This window comes from Neolamprologus multifasciatus, chromosome 15 (genome assembly GCF_963576455.1).
Source record: "Neolamprologus multifasciatus chromosome 15, fNeoMul1.2, whole genome shotgun sequence".
NCBI lineage: Eukaryota > Metazoa > Chordata > Actinopteri > Cichliformes > Cichlidae > Neolamprologus > Neolamprologus multifasciatus.
This window is the reverse complement of record NC_140453.1, coordinates 14,417,677-14,440,243: the sequence shown is the minus strand read 5'-3', so window position 1 is coordinate 14,440,243 and position 22,567 is coordinate 14,417,677. Positions and strand designations below refer to the sequence as shown.

General features: G+C 39.7%; 1 protein-coding gene across 2 annotated transcripts in view; it reads right to left on the bottom strand.

Annotated features, from left to right (window-relative positions):
* Nucleotides 1–22,567, bottom strand: part of ppp2r5a (protein phosphatase 2, regulatory subunit B', alpha isoform) — a 64,686-nt gene that overhangs the window by 27,369 nt on the left and 14,750 nt on the right. For both annotated transcript variants that reach the window (XM_085132640.1, XM_085132639.1), the window contains exon 2: nucleotides 2,506–2,702. In XM_085132640.1, coding sequence (XP_084988766.1) covers nucleotides 2,506–2,702 — 197 coding nt within the window. The remainder of the gene's footprint in view (nucleotides 1–2,505; nucleotides 2,703–22,567) is intronic.

The window sequence follows — 22,567 nt, the reverse complement described above, 5'->3', positions numbered from 1 at the left end:
AATGAGCAGGCAAATAAATAATAAGTTGTGTATAAATTATAAATTAACCACACATCTATTGCTTTTTAATGGCTTAATATGATTTATTATGATGACTCTAGGAGTGAAATTATAACACATTCTTTTGTTTTGTTTTTATTACTTTGAATTAATATGAAGCAATCTCTCATGCCACGCCAAGGCAGATGGCAAAATAACCATCTAAAAAGCTTTTATTTACCACGAAAGTGTGGATATATGCCATGTGTGCATGCATATGCGTTTAGCTAGTCCACTCTGTGCCCTCCCTACAAGCATGGAGCAACATGGAGGCAAGACAGGTGGCGCAAAGATGGTGTTAAGCAAGTAGATCACAACTTGCCATTACTGTGAGAGCATTAAAAGTTTAACCACAAAAACCTGAAAAGTCAGCGTAATATTTCTCTTTTCATGGTGAGGAAGCTTGAAGTTTGTGTGCTGGCGATGTAATTACAGCTAAAATTGACCAAAGCAATCAGTGTGTAAGGGAAAAGATCCTGAACCCTAAAGACATATTAGCATTGGCACGTGCATTATTTAGTTTTTGCAGAGGTACAGTTGTAAACAAGTTTTGCTTTTTGGTTTCTTTTCCTGTTTTAGTTTCAAAAATAGAACAGACCATAAACTATATGTTTAAAGACACATTGGGGTTTGGCAATGTATTTCATATTTCTATCAACTGAATTAGGATGAAAAGAAAGAAAGACACCAAAGGAAAAAGAAAATATGAAAAAGAAAATAAAAGGGTCACCCAGACAGAACCAGGAAACCTATGTCTATATTATTGTTCAAGATCACCCACAACAGCATAAAGAGGAGTGGCCCACAGACCGGCTGTACTTCTGACACTGCCTCCATCTGACAACAGACACTCTCTGCAGGTAGAGAGGCAGCCCATGCTGCCCATGGCCTGCCAATGGACTTCCCACGTGCTACTACCGCTAAACCATTAACTGGGTAATTGCACTGTTAAAAACACCTTAAGAGTTACAAATTTCACATAAATCAAACCCTAAATCAGTAGCTTTAAAGCATGACATGAACTGCTGCCCACATTAGTAAGTAGACTCCTCGACTCAGCTGTGCCTGTGCTCACTGGTATCCATCATGATGATCTGCAGTGTGGAGTGAATCACTGCAGCAGTGACTGTTGTGTTTCTAAATGCTGCACATGACTCATTACTGTACTGTGGGAGGAAATTGGGCTGCTCAGGCCACCGGCTGCAACCACAAGTCTATACCATGATAAAACCTAGTATGTCCAGCTCACTATTCTTACCTTTGAATCATATGATATTTTGAGTATTACTCTTATCTTTGCATGCCCCCACCACCCCCACCCCCACCCCCCACACCTTGAGCCAACTGTTGGTATGTAGTGGGGCAATAAATAAAACTGAATTAAACTGAATCTCTGAGAGCAGTCACACCAGACAAGGAACAGAAGCACATATCTTATCTTAAACCCAGAGTGAAAACTAGCACATTCCAAAGAAAGTTTTGATCTTTCATGACTATCAAAAAATACCTTCAGCAAGTTGGATTTAGTCTACTGAAACTGCGCAAACTTTTGTTTTAAAATCAACTGCCCCAAAATAACAGCAACATGCTGAGACTTATGTTAGGTAGGTGATAAAGGAGCTTTGCCTTATCTAGTATATGCACACCAATCGTGACTATGTGCATAGTTTCCTCCCTGAGAACCATCTAGAGCCCGGGGAGGTAACAAAAAAAACAACAACAAAAAAACTAAACTATACTTACACATTTAGCAATTCATGCTGCAATTTAAATGATGCAACAAAGTTCCTGACTGCGGAAATGCAAATGTGCATGACACCAAAATTAAACCCTAAAATGAGAAACATTTCTACCCTTAAAGTAAATAAAATCTGAATTCTTAAAAAACAAAGAAACGTATGGGCTGTATTAAAACATTAAGTATTATACAGCTACCTTTTCTGTAGTTCATCACAGAAGAGGTTTGTTTATACACAGTGAGAAGTGCCGGAAGGGTTGAATGTTTGCTTTGAGGAAATCAGGGGCTGGGCTGAGACAACCCACAGGCCAGTTCTAGTCCTCGAGCCGTATTTTTCCCATATGTGTTCTACTTTAACAAACACTGCTCAACTTGTATTCAGAGGAAGGTGAAAGAGCCTGAGAGCAGGGAAGAGGAAAGGGCAGAGAGAAAGCAAACTTTAAATAAATCACAAATAATATTGTGCTCTTTCTGTGTTTACAATATGGCCTTTGTGCTTAAAATGGAAAAGGGTTTTGCATGAGGACAGGAGCATGCACCTCGTGCGTTGCTGGCACTAAACACAAGATCAGCCTTCATTTTTAATCCTGCTCCAGTGTACAGGATGTTACACCGGGACACAGAGATGAGCCATCTATTCTATCAAATAATTACCAGGTGGGGATTAATTGCGGCTGTTGTTTAGGGAATTGCATGAGGTTGTTTGAAATGCATATGTGCAACCTCACCATGTTCGTGATCTCTGGGTATGCTGGCTCCACCAGAACGCCCCTGTTGGTCGAAACGTAATCCACAAGCTCGTTAAGTGTGGCCCTCTTGATCTCCTTGCTTTTCAGGTCAGTGACTGAGTCCAGGAAGTCAAAGAGCATGCAGCACTGTTGGAGTTTCTGGGTGAACAGTTCTTGCTGCTCTGTGGACGGGGCATCTGAAATCACACAAAAGGAGGAAATACATTGATTCACTGCTGATATAGTCCACAAAGCTTTATTTTATTCCCCATTGAAACAAGTTATAGATATGAGTCAAGTTGGGATAATGATGTAAATGGTGTGAGTTGTTTGTGTGACAGGACATCTGCCTAGGCTGAGTTTTGTTCTCGGCATCCATGGGCAATTCAAAACAATACAGTATGAGTAGTACACAGCTTCTCTGCTGATCAGACGGACAATACAACAAATGTATTTGCCATACAGAGGCAACCTAGTCATCGTTATCAGATATCCCTAACTCAGCTCTGACAGTGTGAACAAAAGCTCCACCCACATGAGGCAGTGGATGAGCTGACAAAGGCCATGTATCAGATAAATAAAGATTATTTTGAAATTGAAGTCATGCAAAGCTTCTCTAGTAGAGTCCATGTGAGCAGTACCAGAATAAAACAGATCTACATCCTCCATGTGTATAAATATTCAATATATATGTTGCACTGATTTATTGATCACCAGAAAACTTTTGTCAATCGATTAATTTTAAGCCATATTTTTAGGCAAATACTACAACCTATGCTGACACCAGTAATCCCAAAATGAAGAGAGCTGATAGAAACTTGAGTTCTTATTATGTGATTCATACAGTGGCCATGAGAAGTCAAACTGACTGCAATTTAACAAAACACAGACAAAAAGAAAGAAAGAAAAAAAGCTAATCAGTCACAGAAAGACTTTTTATTTTGTTTTGTGAGATTGTTTTGCTGCACTTCTAATGTGTTTCATTCAATTTCTATTGTGTTTTGTGTGCTCTTATAGAGCTTTTCCATTTGCTGTTATGTTGCTAAGTTGCACTGCATTTGTCCTCAGGGCCACTGTAATACCGTATCATCTTATCATATTTGATAGACAGAACAGTTGAAATAATAAATTACCAAATCATTAAAACTATAAAATTGCAGCCTTAAAACACGCAAACACATTTGTGGTCTCTCAGTCTGTTGCTACAGAATCTTTTAAACAGAATGAGCAGCCAGGGTGAGAGACTGTGTTATTGAGTGATATTACATAACTGAACAGGCAATACCCCCATGAAATGGTGAGACATGTGGAGATCTCACAGTGAGGCAGAGCCAAAAAATTCACAATGACTTTGACACATAGTGAAAATTTTCCAGCAGTGTTGACGAGGTACTTATACAACTGAACTCTGCTGGCCAGACCACTGGTTGCTGTTCAGAGTGAACTCAATATGGAAGTGTAACTGTACCAATGCTTACTTGTTAACAACAACTTTGCCTTAATGCCAATTTTCCAAAGTATCAGATCTCAAAGGATTCCATACAGAAAGGGCAGACAGAATACCAAACTGGAACAAGAAAGGTAAAAGGGCCATGATGCCCCCTGCAGCCTAGATGTGCTGTGGTTAAAATGACCCATGGAAAGCTCACATTTCCTCCCGGTGAATGGTAGACATGTGTGAGCCGGGGTGCCATCACACTGGGCAGTCATGCTAGATTTAAACACACAGTATTATCTAGGGAGTGAGGAGCACAGAGTTAAGCCTCCAAGAAAGAACAATACAGCTTATGTACAAAATAAATAAAGTACGTTTCCCCACTGCAAATATTTTATTTGTCAAGTAATGACACGTGGGGCTATTCAACTAGAAGTTTAAATGCTGCTGCCCTTTCAAGCTGGCACCTAGAATTATTGTACTGATATACAACAGCAGTTACTTGATGCTCCTAAGACTTAGGAAGTAAATGATACAGTAGTCTCAAGAACAAAATAAGAGTTTGCATGTCAGCTGAGTCAAAGTAATCTGGCCTGACTTAAATGACGTATGCACCACTTTATACAGAGGTGTCTGGATGTTAACCTGGAAGTAAAGACAGCTGATGACTAGAAGTGATAGCAACTTGTACAGATATGGTGTTCAGTGGTCACTAAGGCTCAAAGTACCAGGCATTTTTGCTTTTTTGTTCCTTTTTGTTTGTGTACATCCACCAAGAGAAAAAGAAACACTCATAGGGAAGCAACAGACTGATATTGAGGACCACTGCATTCAAGGCCAGCCAGCAAGCCAACCTATAGTGAAAACATGAGATTGGAATAATCAGGGCTAACTGGTTCCCAGCAACTGTCATTTCAGCTTAAAAGGATAGTAAATCATTGTCTTGGAGGCATTAAAAAGAAAGAAAAGAAAGAAAGGACAGAAGGAAGGAAGGAAGGAAGGAAGAACACTAGCCTCTGGACTGAAGTGCAGACCTTTAAAGCAACTTAAAAATTATATTCACTCGGGTTGAGGCAGTGGTTGTCAAACCGCAGGTGCATATTTTTCTTGGATAAACATAGTGTGGTGGGGTATCATTCAACTTGTTTCCATTGTTAATGATCACAGGGTTTGTGGGCTGTGAAGTTTTGTTTTCCCCAACCAAACTGGAACATCCCAAACAAGTTTAAGAACCAGTGGGTTGAGGTTAGGTGACTGACTTCATTGTTTTTTAAACTGCTTTTGGGCGTCAGTGCTTATTATTGTGAAGCAGAACACAATCATTTTTAGAGCATTTCACTGAATCCGAGCAGAAAGTACAGCTCCAGACAATTCTGCCACTACAACCATCATCAATAAACACCAGTCACCAAGTTCCACTGGCAGCTATAATCCCTCCGGCATCACACTGCCTCCACCATGTTTCACAGATGATGGGATATGCATGGGATAATGAGCCCTTGCCTTCCTTCTCTATACGCTTCTCTTCTTCCCATCACTGCTGTAGCTTCAGTGCCACCCATACAAGTCATCCATTTATCTATCAATATGAAACAAAGGTATTTGCTAAACGCACCTCTGTTCCTTTGAGTCTAAAGTTAAACGTTCTTCAGTGCATTAAGAATATTATTCTCTCAAAAGTACAATTCATTTATGATTTTTCATGGTCATACAGAAAAGCTCTCTGCCACTGCTTGATGTAAACAGAAACCATTCATAGTCTGTTTTCGCATACTCAGAATATGTTTTGTGTAAGAGATTGCAAAAAAAAATTAATCTCTTTATAGGGAATTGTCTTTATTCTCCCGAGACCAAGGATGGCTGGGCCTACTAGATACAGTCTGACACTGTGGATGCTATCCCCAATGTGGAGCTATTTTTGCCTTTCGCATACAGATGCATTAGTGCACAAATTCCTTAGGGTGCTTACCAAGGAAGGAAATATTTCCATTAGAACCAAGGAGCCATGAACGAGAACAAAGAACATAAAAGCATCTGCGAGATCAGACAGAAATACCAAATTAATCAAGCTGCCAAAGATGCAAAGTTTAAAGCAGCAAACACTCCTTTTATTCTTAAAGATAAAACAGGACTCTTGTTGTATATTGAGTGACTTTAGTATAGCCAACAGTAGTCACATTTTTATTTTATTTTTAAACCCTAATCCTACACAACTTTAGAAAATCACTTACACTGTCTTGATGTAATTTAAACGGCATACTTGAGTCACAAAGTGGATCTGGGGTTGAAAAGAAAAACAGATATATAATTATTCCTTAGAGTCAATTTTGGTAGCTCAGTAAAAAATTCATAAATGGCTTTAACTGCGTCTCTGCTGATCTCTGCAGGCACTGAACTATTGAATCTTCTGAGTATGAATGCCTCCACTGAGTGAATTTTGATGGCTGAACAAAAAGAGCCCTGAATTATAGGTTTAACTATTCATTACTGACCTTTTTGAACATCTTCAAAAAGACAGAGGGCCTTTAAATTACAGAGAAAGGAATCATGATTATTCAGCTTTACACAGCAGTTAAGAATAGACGTCATTATTTGAGAAAATAGGTTTAAAATTAAAAAAAAAAAACATTTTTAAATCCAGAGATTAATTCCAAAAATTTACTGATGATTGGTTTGCTGAAAACTCTAATACTGAAGTAAGACAGCATGTCACATGCTCCACATTTAGCAACACCAGACTAAATGTTGCCGACCGCTGTCATGAAGAAACCACATGTTGCACAAAACTGTTAGTAACAGTATTTTCTGGGCTCCATTTTACATTGCTCAAATTTCTTAAGGCTTCGGTAGACAGACAAATACCACACAAAAAAAAGGAAAAAAAAAATCTGAAGGATTTGTCACCGTTCAAGCGTTTTTGAGCATCAGACTTAGAGAAACAAAGCAAGTTTGGTCAGGACTGTGTCATTGTTATTAACAAACCCTACAATTACATCAGTTTTTGCAGTAGTAGTATTATTTGCAGCAGTGATTTTCTTAAAAGCAGCAGTTTTGGGTTGTGACCAGTGTAATGTATTTTCAGTATCATCTTAAAGACACTTAAATGTCTTGCATGAACAACTCAGGCTGTTTCACAGAAACACCGTGTACTGTGGAAGAAGAATAAAGACCAGATTTGATGACAAAACAGGAAATATGATCTCAGCTCCACAACCACAGAACTGCAGAGTCTAAACACAGCATGAATTATTCAATTACCCACGAACAGATGAGCCACAAATTAAAAAAGAAAAAAAAACTTAATGAAGAAACACTAGAAATGAACATGCTACGATATGGAGTAGAGGTGTTCACTGAATAGCTTGACAAGAATGAAAAGTCATAAAAATATTCCAAATAGTGCCCACGTTTTACTTTTAATGTCAAAAACCTTCTCCACTATGTACATACACTAAGCATGTTTAGACCTTTTGCATTGATAACATTAAATTTAACTGTCCTTTTACCAAAAAACAAAAAAGACACCATAAAATGTTAGGGTGTGCGTGCACAGAGAGTCAACACACAGTCATGGTTTTACAGAAAGCTATGGTAAAAGGAGATGAAGAGCTGAAGTGGAAGCATTGTACAATTAATTGCACAGATTGTACAAGTTCAATATTCAATAAGAGAAGCATCCGTTCCAGCAGAGTACATAATTACATGCACCCAGTGATTTATGAGCATGAGGGCTCTCATTAATATGCACACAGGGCAAATATCTTGTGTTCCCTCATATCCACAGAAACTAAACCAGCCCACACTAATCAAAAGCACGCATGCACGCACAATGAACTAAGCCCCTGCATCCAGCAGGATATCTGGGTCCACATTAGTTTGCAATTTTTTTCCTGCTTCAATTTGTGTGGATTTGTGTTAACTACATCCAAGGTACGCTACACCTCACCACTGGTAATATGATCCAAATATATCTATAACTTCTGAGGGAACCTGCTAAACAATAAACAAACAATGTGAATAACATCACCTTCCTGGTGGGCGGCCAACCTGTTTAAATTATGTTCAACTATCAAACCACTTTCATAATCCTGTAGGTTAGAGCTGAATAGAACATGTCAGTTCGGTTTTCATTTTGAGTTTCGGTGAAAGAGGACAACAATTTAAACACAAGACAAAACACTAGGACTATTGTCAAAACCTAATCATTCGGATTGAATTAGTTTAATTGCCCCACCCTGCAGGAAGTTGTTAAGATGTTTACAGATAAGAAATGATGATGGGTATCAGTTTGTCCAAGGCCCTTAGTTGCACACAATAGCTCTCTAGTGACCTCCTATTAAATATGAGAAGACCTGACTTATCACAACGGCAAATCCCGCTTAAATATGGTCATGATATCCAAGGATCTCTGAGCAGAGCACCTAAAAGTAAAATTCTGCTATCACTTCTTAGGATTAATCAATGCGAAAACATTTTGGAACCAAAGTTGGAACTCATCAGCCAAAATCAGTCCTACGTAGGTCAGCCTCTGATATTAGCCAGACACAAAAGACTGCGCAAATCTTGATGCCAACTGCAACATGCAGGATGGCTGGTTTTATCACAGTGGGCAGTTTTCACAGGAGAATTTTAAAATATCATCTGAATATCATTGATGCTGGAACACAAAGAAACAATGTACTGAGATTACTGCAGTTACACAATCAGTTTCCATTTTAGCATCCCGTGTTTCATTGCCCCAATGAGTGTTTTGTTGTGCCCTTGATGAAGAGCGCTCTGCAGCAAAGGGCAACAGTCCAACGGGAAAGCACAAAAGCAGTATTCAGAGGGAACAAACAGGAAGGATTTTGGCATCGGATATAAAGTTAAAATAGAATTTCACACTATTGCAGGTGATTTTATTAACAACACGCTGCTGACATAGCTATAAAAAGCTGTAACAGCTGAACTCAATTGTTTAACCTCTATTTACATTTTGATGAATACCACTGTGCAGCTACAGCACTTAGTGTCCTCTCTCAAATACCCCCCAAAAAAGAACTTAGTGCCTCACAGTATTCTCATGCACACTATGAGGGAATGCATCACGTCCCTGCTTTGATATCAAGGCTTGCATAGTGGTTTATTCAGGCTCAGTGTTTGGCTCTAAACAGCCAAACCATTAACTAATAACCTGTAAAATAAATAAAGGTTAGGTTTCCCTTTCTTTTGGGGTAAGCTGTTTAATTATGCTGTGGAAATGTTATGAAGCTGATGATGAACAGCCTGAGATGGGACATTCAACAATGTATTTTTTTCATTAGCAAAGCCCAACTGTGTTAGGAAGAAAGACAGAAAGAACGTGTCATCATTCCTGCAGCACGTTCAAGAACAAGAAACACACATGGCAATGGCAGTGAGCGAAAAACGCTCTCCGCTGTGGTTACACTTATCAAAATTTTAATACAATATTTGTAGTGCAAAAATGCAAAACTGGCCAACACATCTAATCTGAGGAAACAAGGTCAAACACAAAACATATCTAAAAGCTGAAGAGTAGGAAAACATCTCTGTCCCTATAGTTTCTCCAAATCTTTGTACATTTCCTCAGATCCATTTAAACAGTTTCAGCCACTTCCCTTCAGCAATTTCCTGACATATGTGAGTCCTCATTAATGCTATGATATTGATTCCTTATATTGAGATGATTATTGTTATTCTGTCACTGATAGTTTCAAAAACTGGCAAAAGAGTAGCCTGAAAGGCACAGCAGGTATCCACGGTGCTGAACAGGCTGGTTCACTTTAGTTGTGCTATGTCGACACAGCATGTAGGTGCATTTCTAGGTAGGGTTATACCATAGAGTTTAGAGGGGTCTGCGGTTACAATGCAGCAACGACAGATTTCTCACTGAAGCATAACACCCCAAAAGATGTTGAACCCATGCATGATGATGACTTTTAGTGAGACATCAAACAGATATCACACTTATTTCATGGTGCTGGTTAACATTTTAACTTTGCATTTTTACTAGCATTAGTAATAGAGCAGGGCGATATGACCAAAAATATTTATCACGATATACATTTGAAAATTTGCGATAACGATATGACTGACAATATATTTGACACTAGACAAAATACTTTACAACTCCACAACTTTATTAGTGCAAAAAACCCATCAATGTATTTTCACTTAAACAAGCAGCTGTTTTTTTATGTGCATTAAAGTTAAAAAAATGTAACAGTGCAAATTCCTTGCTGACAGTTTAACCAAAAGGCATTTCCAGTAGAAATTGGCCGACATATCCTCAGCATAACCATGTATAATATCCACAAAACTTAAGAGGTTATACACACAATATGGTAATATTATGTTGAAGCACAGTACGTATCGCTCTGCGAGGCGCCTGACTAATATAGCCGTAATGTTCCGACAATCCATCAAGCGGTGCGGCTTCGTAGCTTAGCAAAGTCGTACTAAAACATTTGACAGATTTTCGAGCGCCGTGTACCACATAAAATTGTTTCGAGGTCAGTAAACACAACCAGAATTCATACATAAGGCACACGGGATTATAAGGCGCACTGTCGATTTTCAGAAAAATCAAAGGATTGATTTTAAGTGTGCCGTATTTTCCAAACAACACGGTAATAACGACGGCCCGCTAGCATGCTCTACCAAAAATAGTGCTTTGTTGTGTATCTGACAGACGAACGCTAAACCAGTGCCACCACTGAAGTTGCAGCATTTTTACAAACCAATTCTGGTTCATCCGTTTCATTCAACGATCCGCTTTCGCCCTTCTTATTCTGCATCGCCGCCATGTGCATATGTAAACATAGGCACTGTGCATGCGTGTTTTACCCATATTCTATTGCGATATTTCATTTTCCTATCGTTGCCCAAAATTACACCGGTATTACCGTGAACGGTATGATATAGCCCAGCCCTAATTAGTAATTTAAGGTCTCACAGTGGTTTCGCCACCAACCCCTGATGGTGAAGGCCCACCCCTATTTTCACACCTTGGCTGTTAATGATGAAACAATAATAGTAGGTCAAGGGCTACCTCCAAAGGGGACACATCCACTAGAGTTTAAATACCCGTCCACCTTACGTTTTTAGAAAAAAAGAAGCCTCTTTGATGAGAGGTGAAATGTCTTTACAAACCTAAAGAAGCCGATTACATTTCTTTTTCAACCACTTGAGATGAGCATTTTTTAATTTTTTAATTTAATTTTATTTTATTTTTTACACGGACTGAAATGAAATTTCTTGCTAGCATGCCGTTTATGTTAAACAAACACATTACACAACATGTATGTCTGAAACCTTAGTATGTGATCATGCTGCTTAATATTATAGCATTCAAATAATGTGGCAGTGACGTCAACGTTAGAGACATTGTAGAGAGCAACCAAACAGCTGGTGCGGTTTGCAAGATGTAAATATCTAACAAAAATATTTCAATTAAGACTTGGACTAATTTTGTATCATAAAATTTAGAGCTAATTACTTCAAAATTAGTAAAGTCCCAAAAGAAAGGTACTGTTGGGTACTTAAATCCATGTTTAGGTACCAGTTCAGAAATGGAAACTACCCAACACAAGTCAGCATATCTCACTAGACACAACTGTGACAAACACGTGCACAATTTAAAACAAACAAACAAAAAATTAATGGACTTCAAAACATTAAAAAAAAACCCAAAAAAAACCATTTGATTATTAATCATTTATCTATTATTTGTGGTAGGGGTACAGTATTCGTCAGTAAGACGATGTAATTCATTTTTAAGGCCAACATACAGGAAAAAGACCAAAATTTAAACCTTACTCTTGTCCAGTGGTCCAGACTGAACATATGAGCAGGGCAGTTCTGTGCCCCAGGCAGCATGTGTGACAGGCACACTATAAGGACACATCGTCATTGTCAACATAGAACAATCATCATGATGGTAGAAACACTGGGAGTCCCCAAATATATTTACATCAACTCCTTAAGAACCCTTTACACTAATACTTGGGCTTTTGATGCCCATCAACACTTCACAGAAATAAAGCTTAGCGGAAAGACACGAAAACAAACTGAGGCAAGGCATGCAGGTCAGGTGACCTCTGAAGTGACAGATTAGTCCTCAAGTTCTATCCTGAGACCCTAGATGTGCAATTATCTTGGCAATGCTCCAGAAGCCCATTTGAACCTAGACATAGGGTTTTTTTGTTGTTTTTTTAAAAAAAAAAAACCAAACATACAAATTAATATTTTTCCCCAGCAGTCCATATCTTACAGCTTAACATTTAATGATAAAGTAGAGCTGAGTGATATAAGATTTTTTTTATATCACGATATGCTTTTTTCATTTCAGGCGATAACGATATATATCACAATATAAGCCAAATAACTATATTTGTAAGATTTAAATGTGCCGTTGCTCACAAGTAAAATGTGAAATAATCAGCAGCTTGTTTTGATTTAAATATTTATTTCCCATAATAAGTTCAATAGGGCAGATGTTCTTAAAATGAGGCTTCAGTTTAGGCAAAATAAAGGCAAATATTACAAACTACACAAAAGGTAGCCGCTAAAGCATTTAAGTTTCAAAATAGAACAAACAAAACAGACTACTAAATTGTCAGTTCCACTTAGAAACAAAATATTAATTCTAAAAATAAATCTTAGTTTATTTTACAGAAGAAGAGACAAAATTGACTAACTTAAATAATATTGCTTTGGAAGCGCTGTCTGAGAAATGTTTATGTCCAGGGAGTTGGTAACGAGGATCCATTACCTTTTTTTTTTTTTTTTTTTTTCTCGCCTGTCCCATTTGGTTCTTTAGCCATCAGAATTGTTGTCTGAAGACCAACAAGGATACCCAATGGATTTATTTTGCCAAATGGATCATCATGGCATTGCCGTATTGGTCCATTTGATCGACCTTTGTTTTTATTATTTATTTTATTTTCAGTTGTTACAGACGGGACAGACATGAGTGAGGGATAGGAAAGGGAGAAAGAAAGAGGAAGGAAAAGAAAAACAGAAGGGGAGAGGGACAGTGAGAAAGGGGGGAAGAAAAAATATCTCCGGGATCACCTGTTGAGAGAAAAAGAATAGAAAACAAGCAAAAAAAACAAAACAAAGCAACATACTATACACAACACCATCGCATTAATCTAGCTAAGTGTAAACAGCAGTAAATACTAAATATTGAATGTTGTTGTGCAGCACGCAGGACAGACAGCGCACAATGTGCTTTGAAGTAGCAGCCAAGTAAGGTGTGATTTAAGTCTACGAACAGTGAACACCCGTGTGCACACCTGTGTGGATCGGCGCGCTTGTATTCAAATGGTTTCCCCATGTAATGGTCTGCTAGAGGATGTAGAGAGCCATAGCCCTGTCCCCCAGGGCATGAAACAGGCATGGAGGAGATCCAGGCCCCAGACATCCAGAGGCCCCAGAGTGCAAGAGCCCAAGGAGGACCACCGGAGGGGCATCTGTGTCACCTTCATGGGAAGGGCTGAGGATCCCCAGACGAGGGGTCACCCAGTAGCCACCGGGCAGGAGCTAGAGGGGGCTGCACCGGCGTGCCCGCCGGCTCTGCCGGCAGCCAGCTGTGCCAGAGTGAACCAAGCCGCAGGCACAGAGGCCGGAGGCCCGAGGGCCCCCCGCGCCCCGGAAGAGGCCTGACCGAGCAGCAGGCGCCAGGCCCCGCCAAGTAGCCACCGGGAGTGAGCTGGCACATGACCTGAGCGCCCAGCCCCGGACACCAAGAACCAACAATGCACAGACCCCTGAGGGCATCAGTCACCGGCAGGGAGTGTGGTGAGGGGAGATAGGCCTCCACACTTGGAGGGCCTGGGAGTTCCCAGAGAGGTGGAGTCTAAGACCCGACCTGACATATAGACACAGACAAACAGGCACACACAGACACAGACATGCATTCCCACCCTCATGCACACATATACAAACACTCAGCACTCACCCAACGTAGGAATAAACGTAAATGGACATGTACACACAATCACACTCCCCAAACATACTCTATACCCCGGGTCCAGGTATCCTCGCCCCCAGAGGTGGAAACAGTACCCAGACCCAAGAGATGTTACCCTTCCCTCCGGGGTGGAGGCAAGCAGACCGCCCCAGGCTCCTCAGCAGCAGGGAGGCCAATCGGACAGCCAGCATCTCTTCCCAGCCCCCCCGCCCCGATGGCCAGCAGAGAACGGGGGTGTGTTAAGACCCCATACCTCCCTCCTCCCGCTCAAGTGTAGTGTTGCTGCGTGTTGCTCTAAAGTTTATTTAAAACAAGGGAGAGCATGGTGCTGCTGCCAGAGAGTAGCAGGTGTTAGCACGGCCCCTCCCGAGAACCCTCAATGTCTACATGGATTTAAAATTGAGAGGTGGGCACCGGCGCCAGAGGTAGGTTTGAATACACAGACCGTCTACTGGACGCCGTTAACGTGCCCACCCTCAAGGCCCTATATATATATATACATATATATACATATATACATACACATATATATACATATACACATACATACATATATATACATATACATATATATACACGTGCGTGTGTTATGAGAGTGTCAGTAATGTGGATGTCTAAGTTGTGAGATAAAATTGAGGCACAGGTGGCCAGAAGAGGACAGAGGGGGGGGGAATGTCTCCCCTGCACCCTGGTGACACACCCGCACCCCAAAGCCCTACCTGTGTGGGTGGGTGTGGTGGAGCGGGAAGAGGGAGGCAGCCGGGGATGGGGAGGAAAATAAGGGAGGGGAGGGTGTCCCTCCCTAGGGCCAGCTCCCCCGCTGACCCCAATAGGCACCCCCGTCCTCTGGTATCCACCAAGGCAAGGGAGCCTTGGTGGATACGCAGCCATTACCTTAATTAGCTGCTTGAATCCTTAATTGTCGACCGTGTTTATTGGTAGCATGTCTTTAGCAAGACAGTAAGCTATGGCATTCGTTATGTTGCTAAGTCTCTTAGCTTTTTTGTCATATGGTAAGACGCTGGAGAAAGCCGACTCAATTAACTGTTGCTGCTTCGCAGGGATTCCCCTGGTTGTTTTCGACGACGAATTAGCGCTTTCAGTCAGAGATTGAGCGTGCTCTAGTAGGTGGCACTGCTTCAGGTGATAAAAAAGGTTTGTTGTATTTCCAGACTTTGTGGGAACATGCTTTCGGCACAATTTACAGTGCGCGTTACTCTGTTTTTTGTCAAACTTCAAATAGCCGAAATACTTCCACACTACGGAACTTCTCTGGCCTTTCCTTTCAACAATCTCTCCGGCATTGCAACAGTCATCTGTGTTCTCTTCGGTAACCTGGTCACCCAAGCTCTCGGTTGATTTTTCTCTAGTAGGCACACTCATTTCATCCATTACCCAGCCGCACTTCGGCTGGCTGCTTCCCAAACAAATACACATGTGCGGCTTGGCACTTGAGCTGTACGTAACAAGTTACGTGACGTGACGCTGTGGCTGTGATTGGTTCGGCTCTGTGCTGCTTAATTTGTATTGGCTATTCATTTTTTTTATAAGAGAGGAAGAGAGAGAGCGATGAGGTCTATCGCAATAGTTTCATTTTTCTATCGAGAAAAAGTTATTTTGCAATACATATCATTATCGTTCTATCGCTCAGCTCTATGATAAAGTTATTTTTAGTTAAATAAAGAAGAAAAAAAATCTTCTTAGGATTAAGACTGGTGTGGTAAAATTACCAATTGATAACACAAACTGAACTGACGTAACCTTTAGACCATGGCTATTCAACTAAGAAGTTAGTTGGGCCAGATTTTCAAACCGAGGAATTTATCTGGGCCAGATATTTTTTTGCAGCCAGTAAGCAGCAGATCATGATAAATTTCAAACCCACACAACTGTATTGAAAAACAAGTAATTTTTTTTATTCCTTTTTCCCCTGTAAATCTGGTGACCTCTCACAAATGCACACCAAAAGGTCCATTTAATAAAAGGGAACTATAACTAAACTATTTATTTTGCACATTTGAAATAATAATAATAAAAAAAACATTTTGAACCCATCTCCTGCTATAGATATTACATCAGTTTTCCTCAGGTCATCTAACAGCATTTCAAACTCGTCTGACGCCAGAACTTCAACTCTACGAACTGTCTGACAGGGGGTACGTTTTTAATAGCAGATGTCACACTTACTTTAATTTTTTCGTCACTTTTCACCGCATCCACCACGGCCAGCATGCAGTATTTCACTGTTTCAGAAACTTTGAAAGGCTTTTTCTTCTTTGCCAAGAAGCAAACACGAAGGAAAGCTGCTGCAACTCTCTCTTGGACTGTACAGGACCCTCACCATGGTAGTACAACTCCGGTTGTAAGATTATTAAACTCGCAGTTAAACTGTACTTTTGCAGCTCTCTCCTGAGATTGCTCTGGAAAGTTTGTGTAGATAGTCTGGTGTTTGTCATTGTGGTGCCTTCGTAAGTACAGCAACACACTCACTGCAAATTAAACACATTGGTTTGGCATTTGGATTTGACGGTAAAATGAATAAGTATTTGTCAGTCCAGGCAGGGTTCATTGTCAATTTTGCGCTTTTGCACTGAGAAAGACATGGTGTTGTCGCATCATATATTACGATGATTGTTTAATATGTTTACATCACGGTGCATTGTGGGTTAAATATTGCTAGGCTACTAGGAGTGTTGTATTCACAGTCTACACTACACTGTAGGAATTTTTAATTTTTTGCGTTTTCTCTGTGTTTCTGCTAGGACCACAGGCAGGGCCACTCGCAGGTTGCTTCTGGGCCGCATTTGGCCCGCGGGCCGCCATTTGAATAGGCTTGCTTTAGACACTCCACCAAAAAAGACATCTCCCTTATATGAGTAGTAATAATAATTTCTACTCATGCATATTTCATTTTACATGGGATGCTTTCTGGGGGTTGAGACTGCTTTAAAAGAATTCCTCCTTTCATGACAGGTGTTGAAAGAATTTCAGTCTAAGAATTGTTCAGAGAACCAGCTAATAATTCACAGTGGGAAGAGACAGTAAAAGCTTTTGAGTCTGCACATCTGCAGGTGCTCATTTATAATGAGCCCAGCATTAACCTTTACTGCTTAGGACTGCATTCCTGCCCATTATACAAGTACACAGTCTTTACAATGAAGATAAAAACAAAGGGAAAGACATAAGAAGGCCTTCTTTTCAATACACTAAAATATATTACTTTGAGTTTCATTTGCTTGAACATGTGCAGAATGTGAAATATGTGGGGAGGGGAAAAACAAAAAAAGACCAAAGAACAGAAGTGAGAGTTAACTGAAGTCTGTTAATGCATGACAGGAGTGATGCCAGGTAGGTCACACTGCTGTTGCTGAACTGGTTGGATAGGATAGTACTGTGCTGAAAGTACAATGCGATTTAAGAACAAGCCACCACATTTGTTTAGACTGCACATTAACATAATGTGGGCATAAATATGACCTCATGGCAGCCACAAGGCAGCTGAAGGAATCTCAGGAATAGTTTTAACTTAAACTACAAACCACAAACATGAGTAATGCGGAAAAATTTATCCTCACACTAGTAATGTTTTTTCTGCAAGTACATAAGGAGGGCTGAAATATGGTGCATTTTAATTCAAAGCATTTCTGATTCCTCATAACTTCATAAATTGAGCAGGTGAGGGTGAGGTAGGACATTTTCACAGGACACACCTGTAGAAAAAAAGACCTGTAGTGTTGTTTTTTTGAACAGGTGAATAGTAGCTACTTGTTAAATAAGCATGTTTTCCTTTGTGTGATTAATTAGATTCTACAGACCGTGCCTGAAAGAACTCAGTAATAAACAAAGTAAACAAACAAACAAGAAAGCCTCTTCTCTTAAAAAAACAAAACCCTGCACTACAGTTTAGGGTTTGCAGAATTGCATCTGAACAAACAACAAAACATCTGGAACGATGGCCTTCCCACAGATGAGATCAAAGTGGAGATGCCTGCCCATGTGTCACAGGATCACATTTGATGAAAACCAAGCACAGCATATCAGCACAAATATCTCATACCAACTATCAGCATGGAGGTAGAAGGGTGATGATTTGGGCTTGTTTTTCCAGCTACAGGACCTGGTCACCTTGCAGTCACAGAGTTGACCATGAACTCCCCTGTGTACCAAACGATTCTACTATAAGGAGCAGGAGATCTGTTGATCTGTTTGACAACTAAAACTTGGCTGAAACTGGCTCAAGTAACAGAAGCCTGGTCCCAGGCCCAGCAGCAAATCTACAAAAGAATGGCCAAATCATTTTCCGTATAACTACATTATTGCTGCTAAAGGATGTTCTACAAGCAACTGAATCATGAGATAATTGGTTTTTGACAGGACTGCATAGAGTACAGTGAGAACCTTTTCACAACTGTATACATTTATTTAATTTGCAGTACAAGTCAACATTTATCATTCTTCATTTAGAAGCAAAGTAGAATTGTGGTTTGTTAAAGTATGAACCATTTTGTTCTTTTTCAAATAATAAGTACTTTGTTAGATTTCACTTTGCGGTTTGCTAGAAGGGTGGATTTGTGTGTACTGTGATCAAAGAGAAAGAGGGAAAAGCAACATGCCTCAGAGTCAAAGGAATGGATAATGGTGCAAATGTAGCCACCAGGGTTAGCTTTATTTATTTTATACTAATGATTTTCACTCAGTGTGCTGTATTGAGGAAAATGACCTTGGGAAAGTCACATGATAAGTAGATGTGAAGTTTCCCCTTTTAGTAATTAAGGTCCAAACAAAGTCTCTAATAAACAAGTACACTATACTGGCATAAGTGATCACACACTAAAGTGTAATCAAGCATTATATTAATAGGGCGAGCAATCAGAACAGTACAGGAAGCTGAATGCTCTATCACCAGAAGAATGCTAGTAAGTAACAGCTGAGGCTAACGGGTCTGTTTACAAAATGTATGCATGTTAATCAGCCATCATTCAGTTATTTGAGATCGTGCTGAGCTCGACTGTGAAAGTTGGCTGCTGAATTCTGTTTGTATTTGTATTTATGAACGCAACTTTTATTGGTTGTCGACTTCAGGTCCAAACCAGTAAAATAAACTATCCATTTAACAAGTTCTGTTTATCAGTTTATTACAAGTACATTAAATACTAAAACCAGTGCCCAGTGTTGATTTAAAATTGAGACAAGATCTAAAGCTGCTAAGCCAGAACTCCTCTGTCCACAAATGAGAGGTTTGGTTCTATTTTAATCTTCACACTGCCGCACCGTTTCCATCCCGTAACGGACAAAGTGCCTTCTTACTACCTCTTTACGACCTCTGGGTTATTCTGAAATTTGAGCATGTACTACAGCTGCTGAGAAAGCTGAATGTCAGATGATCTGGCCGAAGGAGGTTAGGGCTGTGCACAGAGAAAGGGTGAACAAAACAGGCAGCGTATTCCCTTTTCTGCCTCAGCTGCTAAACTACAACACATCTTGGTGTTCTTTCATGTCACTCTAAAGGGCCCCAGTTACAGTTGCTTTTAAGACAATGAGAAGCTAACACAATATGCTAGAGTGTGTGATGTTTTCAGGAGGGGAGGTGTGCACTACTGGTTCTGACTAGTAGAAATGTTCTGTGTGGTTTAGAGGGAGCTCCCTGGATAGAGCGTGCAGGAGGAAGCACGTTCACAACCAGTGAATGCAGAATCTGCACACTCTTTGCACATCAACTCAAACCACAATCACAGATTTTTCAGTGGGGAACTGGTAGGTTTAAACCTACCCAATGTCTGATAGGCCTGCATCAGACATCTGCATTCTCACAAATGCAGTGTATAACTTTTCACAAGCCTTTAAGTACCTTTTTAAAAAAAAAAAAAAAAAAACTGGCCTTTGATTGCTATACACAGTCATGTAAAAAGAAGTAAGTACTGGAGAGTTCTGAGCTCTTGCTCGGACAGAAAAAAGCCTTCCTTGCACTCTAGTAAGACTATAAAGAGGGGAAAAAAGCTTTTAATTTATTCTATTATGATGTAAGTCTAAATAGTGTATCAACACAACTTGCTCCATTTTACTGAGTGAACTTTGAGTACAGTCTTTTTTTAGTGTAGTCCTTGCTGTTACCATCAGCAGCTCCTCTGAAGTCCGTGGCTGATAAAACCAGTAAGGCGCTACATAAATGCATTTCTGTTCTATGTTGAAAGATTGGTAAAGTGATTAAGCCATCTGCCAGAAGAATCAATGTGAGATAATGTGCCTCGCCTTTAAAACAAGTAGCTTTAACTACAGAGGGTAAACACACACACACACACACACACACACACACACACACACACACACACACAGTACTAGGATGAACTAGCATGATAAGTGAAATCCACAACGAGTAGCCAACTACTAAGCTTAAGCCAAGTTTACTGTTTGACCCAGGACATCTGTGAGGCATCTAAAACTAATCTTATACTTATAAGGATGAATGCATACAAATATGCATTTTTATAAATTCATTCATTTTCTACTTCATTTCCATTTAGTTTAATTGAGTTTCAACAGTGGATTTTCTTATAATAATAATGATAATGGATTGGATTTATATAGCGCTTTTCAAGGCACCCAAAGCGCTTTACAATGCCACTATTCATTCACTCTCACATTCACACACTGTTCACATCCAGTAGTTTCTACTGGATGCTTGTTTTTATTTTAATAATACAGACTTGTTTGGGGGGGCTTTACTGATTACAGATAACAAAACAAGCATAACACTTAAGACTCATGGTCTCATTTATAATAAATATAAGCACCAATACCTTTTTGTTTGATGCACTGACAAATATGTCAGAACATTTTTTTTTCCCTTTTAGTTTCCGTACTGGGTCTGCAGCTTTCACTTTAGTTTTACTTCTCTTTTTTCCCAAAATATATACCTTTTTCAATATATGGTTTCTATATGTGGTTATAATATGATTTCTAATATTTTATTTATATTTTTATTTATAATAGAGAAGGGTATTTGTCTGTAGTAAAATTTGGGAAGTTCAGATCAAATATTACAATAAAATTATTATTATAATTTTTTTTTTTTTAAACTTCATCGTATGCTGAAACCCACTTCTCGGGAAATAATTTAACCAAAGCTGTCTGATGCTGGTTGTGTTGACAAATTTGACCAACACTTACATTTCCTGTACCATTTTTAAGTTAGATTAACTAAAAACATACATAACTAACTTAACTTACTAAAGTAAGTTGAAATTCAATTTTTTGTTTGCACAATATTGTGCGCAATATTGCACATCACATGTTGAAATAAAAAAAATAAAACAATGAAATCCTAACCTACCAGGGGCAACAATTATAGCAACAACTGACACCTCAGTCAAACACACAGATTTGTCCCTTTGTTTCCTAGGAAATTATTTATCGATTTGTTATCCGCTGGCAGATATGATGGAAACTGCCTGTGTGGGACAACTGTCAATCGATGGGGGTTAACAGAGTCCACTCCCCCCCCCCCCCCCCCCCCCCCCCCTGTTTAATGTAACATTTACATGAACATCCAATCCAACATCTTAATATTTGCTGATGTTTAGAAAAAAAAGGTTTGGGAAAATGTCTGAGATTGTTGATGCTACAGGAGGTTCTACAAGATTTTATCCTACACATGAAGATCAAACCACATTTTATCAATACTGAAAAAAGAAATCTCGGTCATTGCAAACGTCTCACTCATCCACTTCTACCAACTATTTGGGTGCAAGTTGTGGGTGCAGCAACCTAAGCACAGACACCCAGACCTCGCTCTCCCTAACCACCTCCTCCAGGGACATGAAACTATTCCTAAGCCAGCTGAGAGATGTACAGTCTTAGCTGTATCCTGGGTCTGTCCCAAGATGTCCTCCTAGTGGGCCATGAACCAAACACCTCATCTATGATCCATCCTGGTCAGATGCCTGTACCATCTCAATGGACTCCTTTGATTGTGGAGGAGTAGCTGATCTCTACTATTACTCTGGCCCGCTAACAAATGACCAAGCTCCTCGCCTTATCTATAAGAGCCCAGACATCCTTCAGAGGAAGCTCATTTTCTGTGCTAGTATCCTAAGCAATCTAGAGGAGAGGAAAACATATGGACACAACCTTATAATAAACTAAGGGTCAATTACAGCACAGAACATTTAATACTTAAAAGCTACTATAATTTAGCGCATGCCTTAAAAAAGAAAAAAAGAAAAGTCTGGGTACAGCCCATTTGCCTCAATTACACACATTTTCCTCACTTAAAGTTTAGCATCTTAGGATGGGTTCGCCAAAGTGAAGTTTTTACACACTGTAATTACAAATTCAAAGCTTATGCAAAGATGCAGCACTGTGTCACAAAAGTCTATTAGCTGAGAGTCTTCCATAAAATGTTGATTTTCAAGACAACAATGACAATCAGACAAGGACAAGCTTACTGCTGCTGTTTTCTTCCATTTCTCCATTTTTTTTTTAAATAAATAAATAAAACAAAACAGGAGAGGGCTGGGAAAATCTGAAAATATGTTACTACAATTTGTTGCCAGCTATCAACTGCACTCTGCCTCCTTCTGTTTGCTCTTCTGAACAAACAGTTCTCAAAGATCCTCCAAGCAACTGTACTCTCATAAATAAAGCTAGGCAAA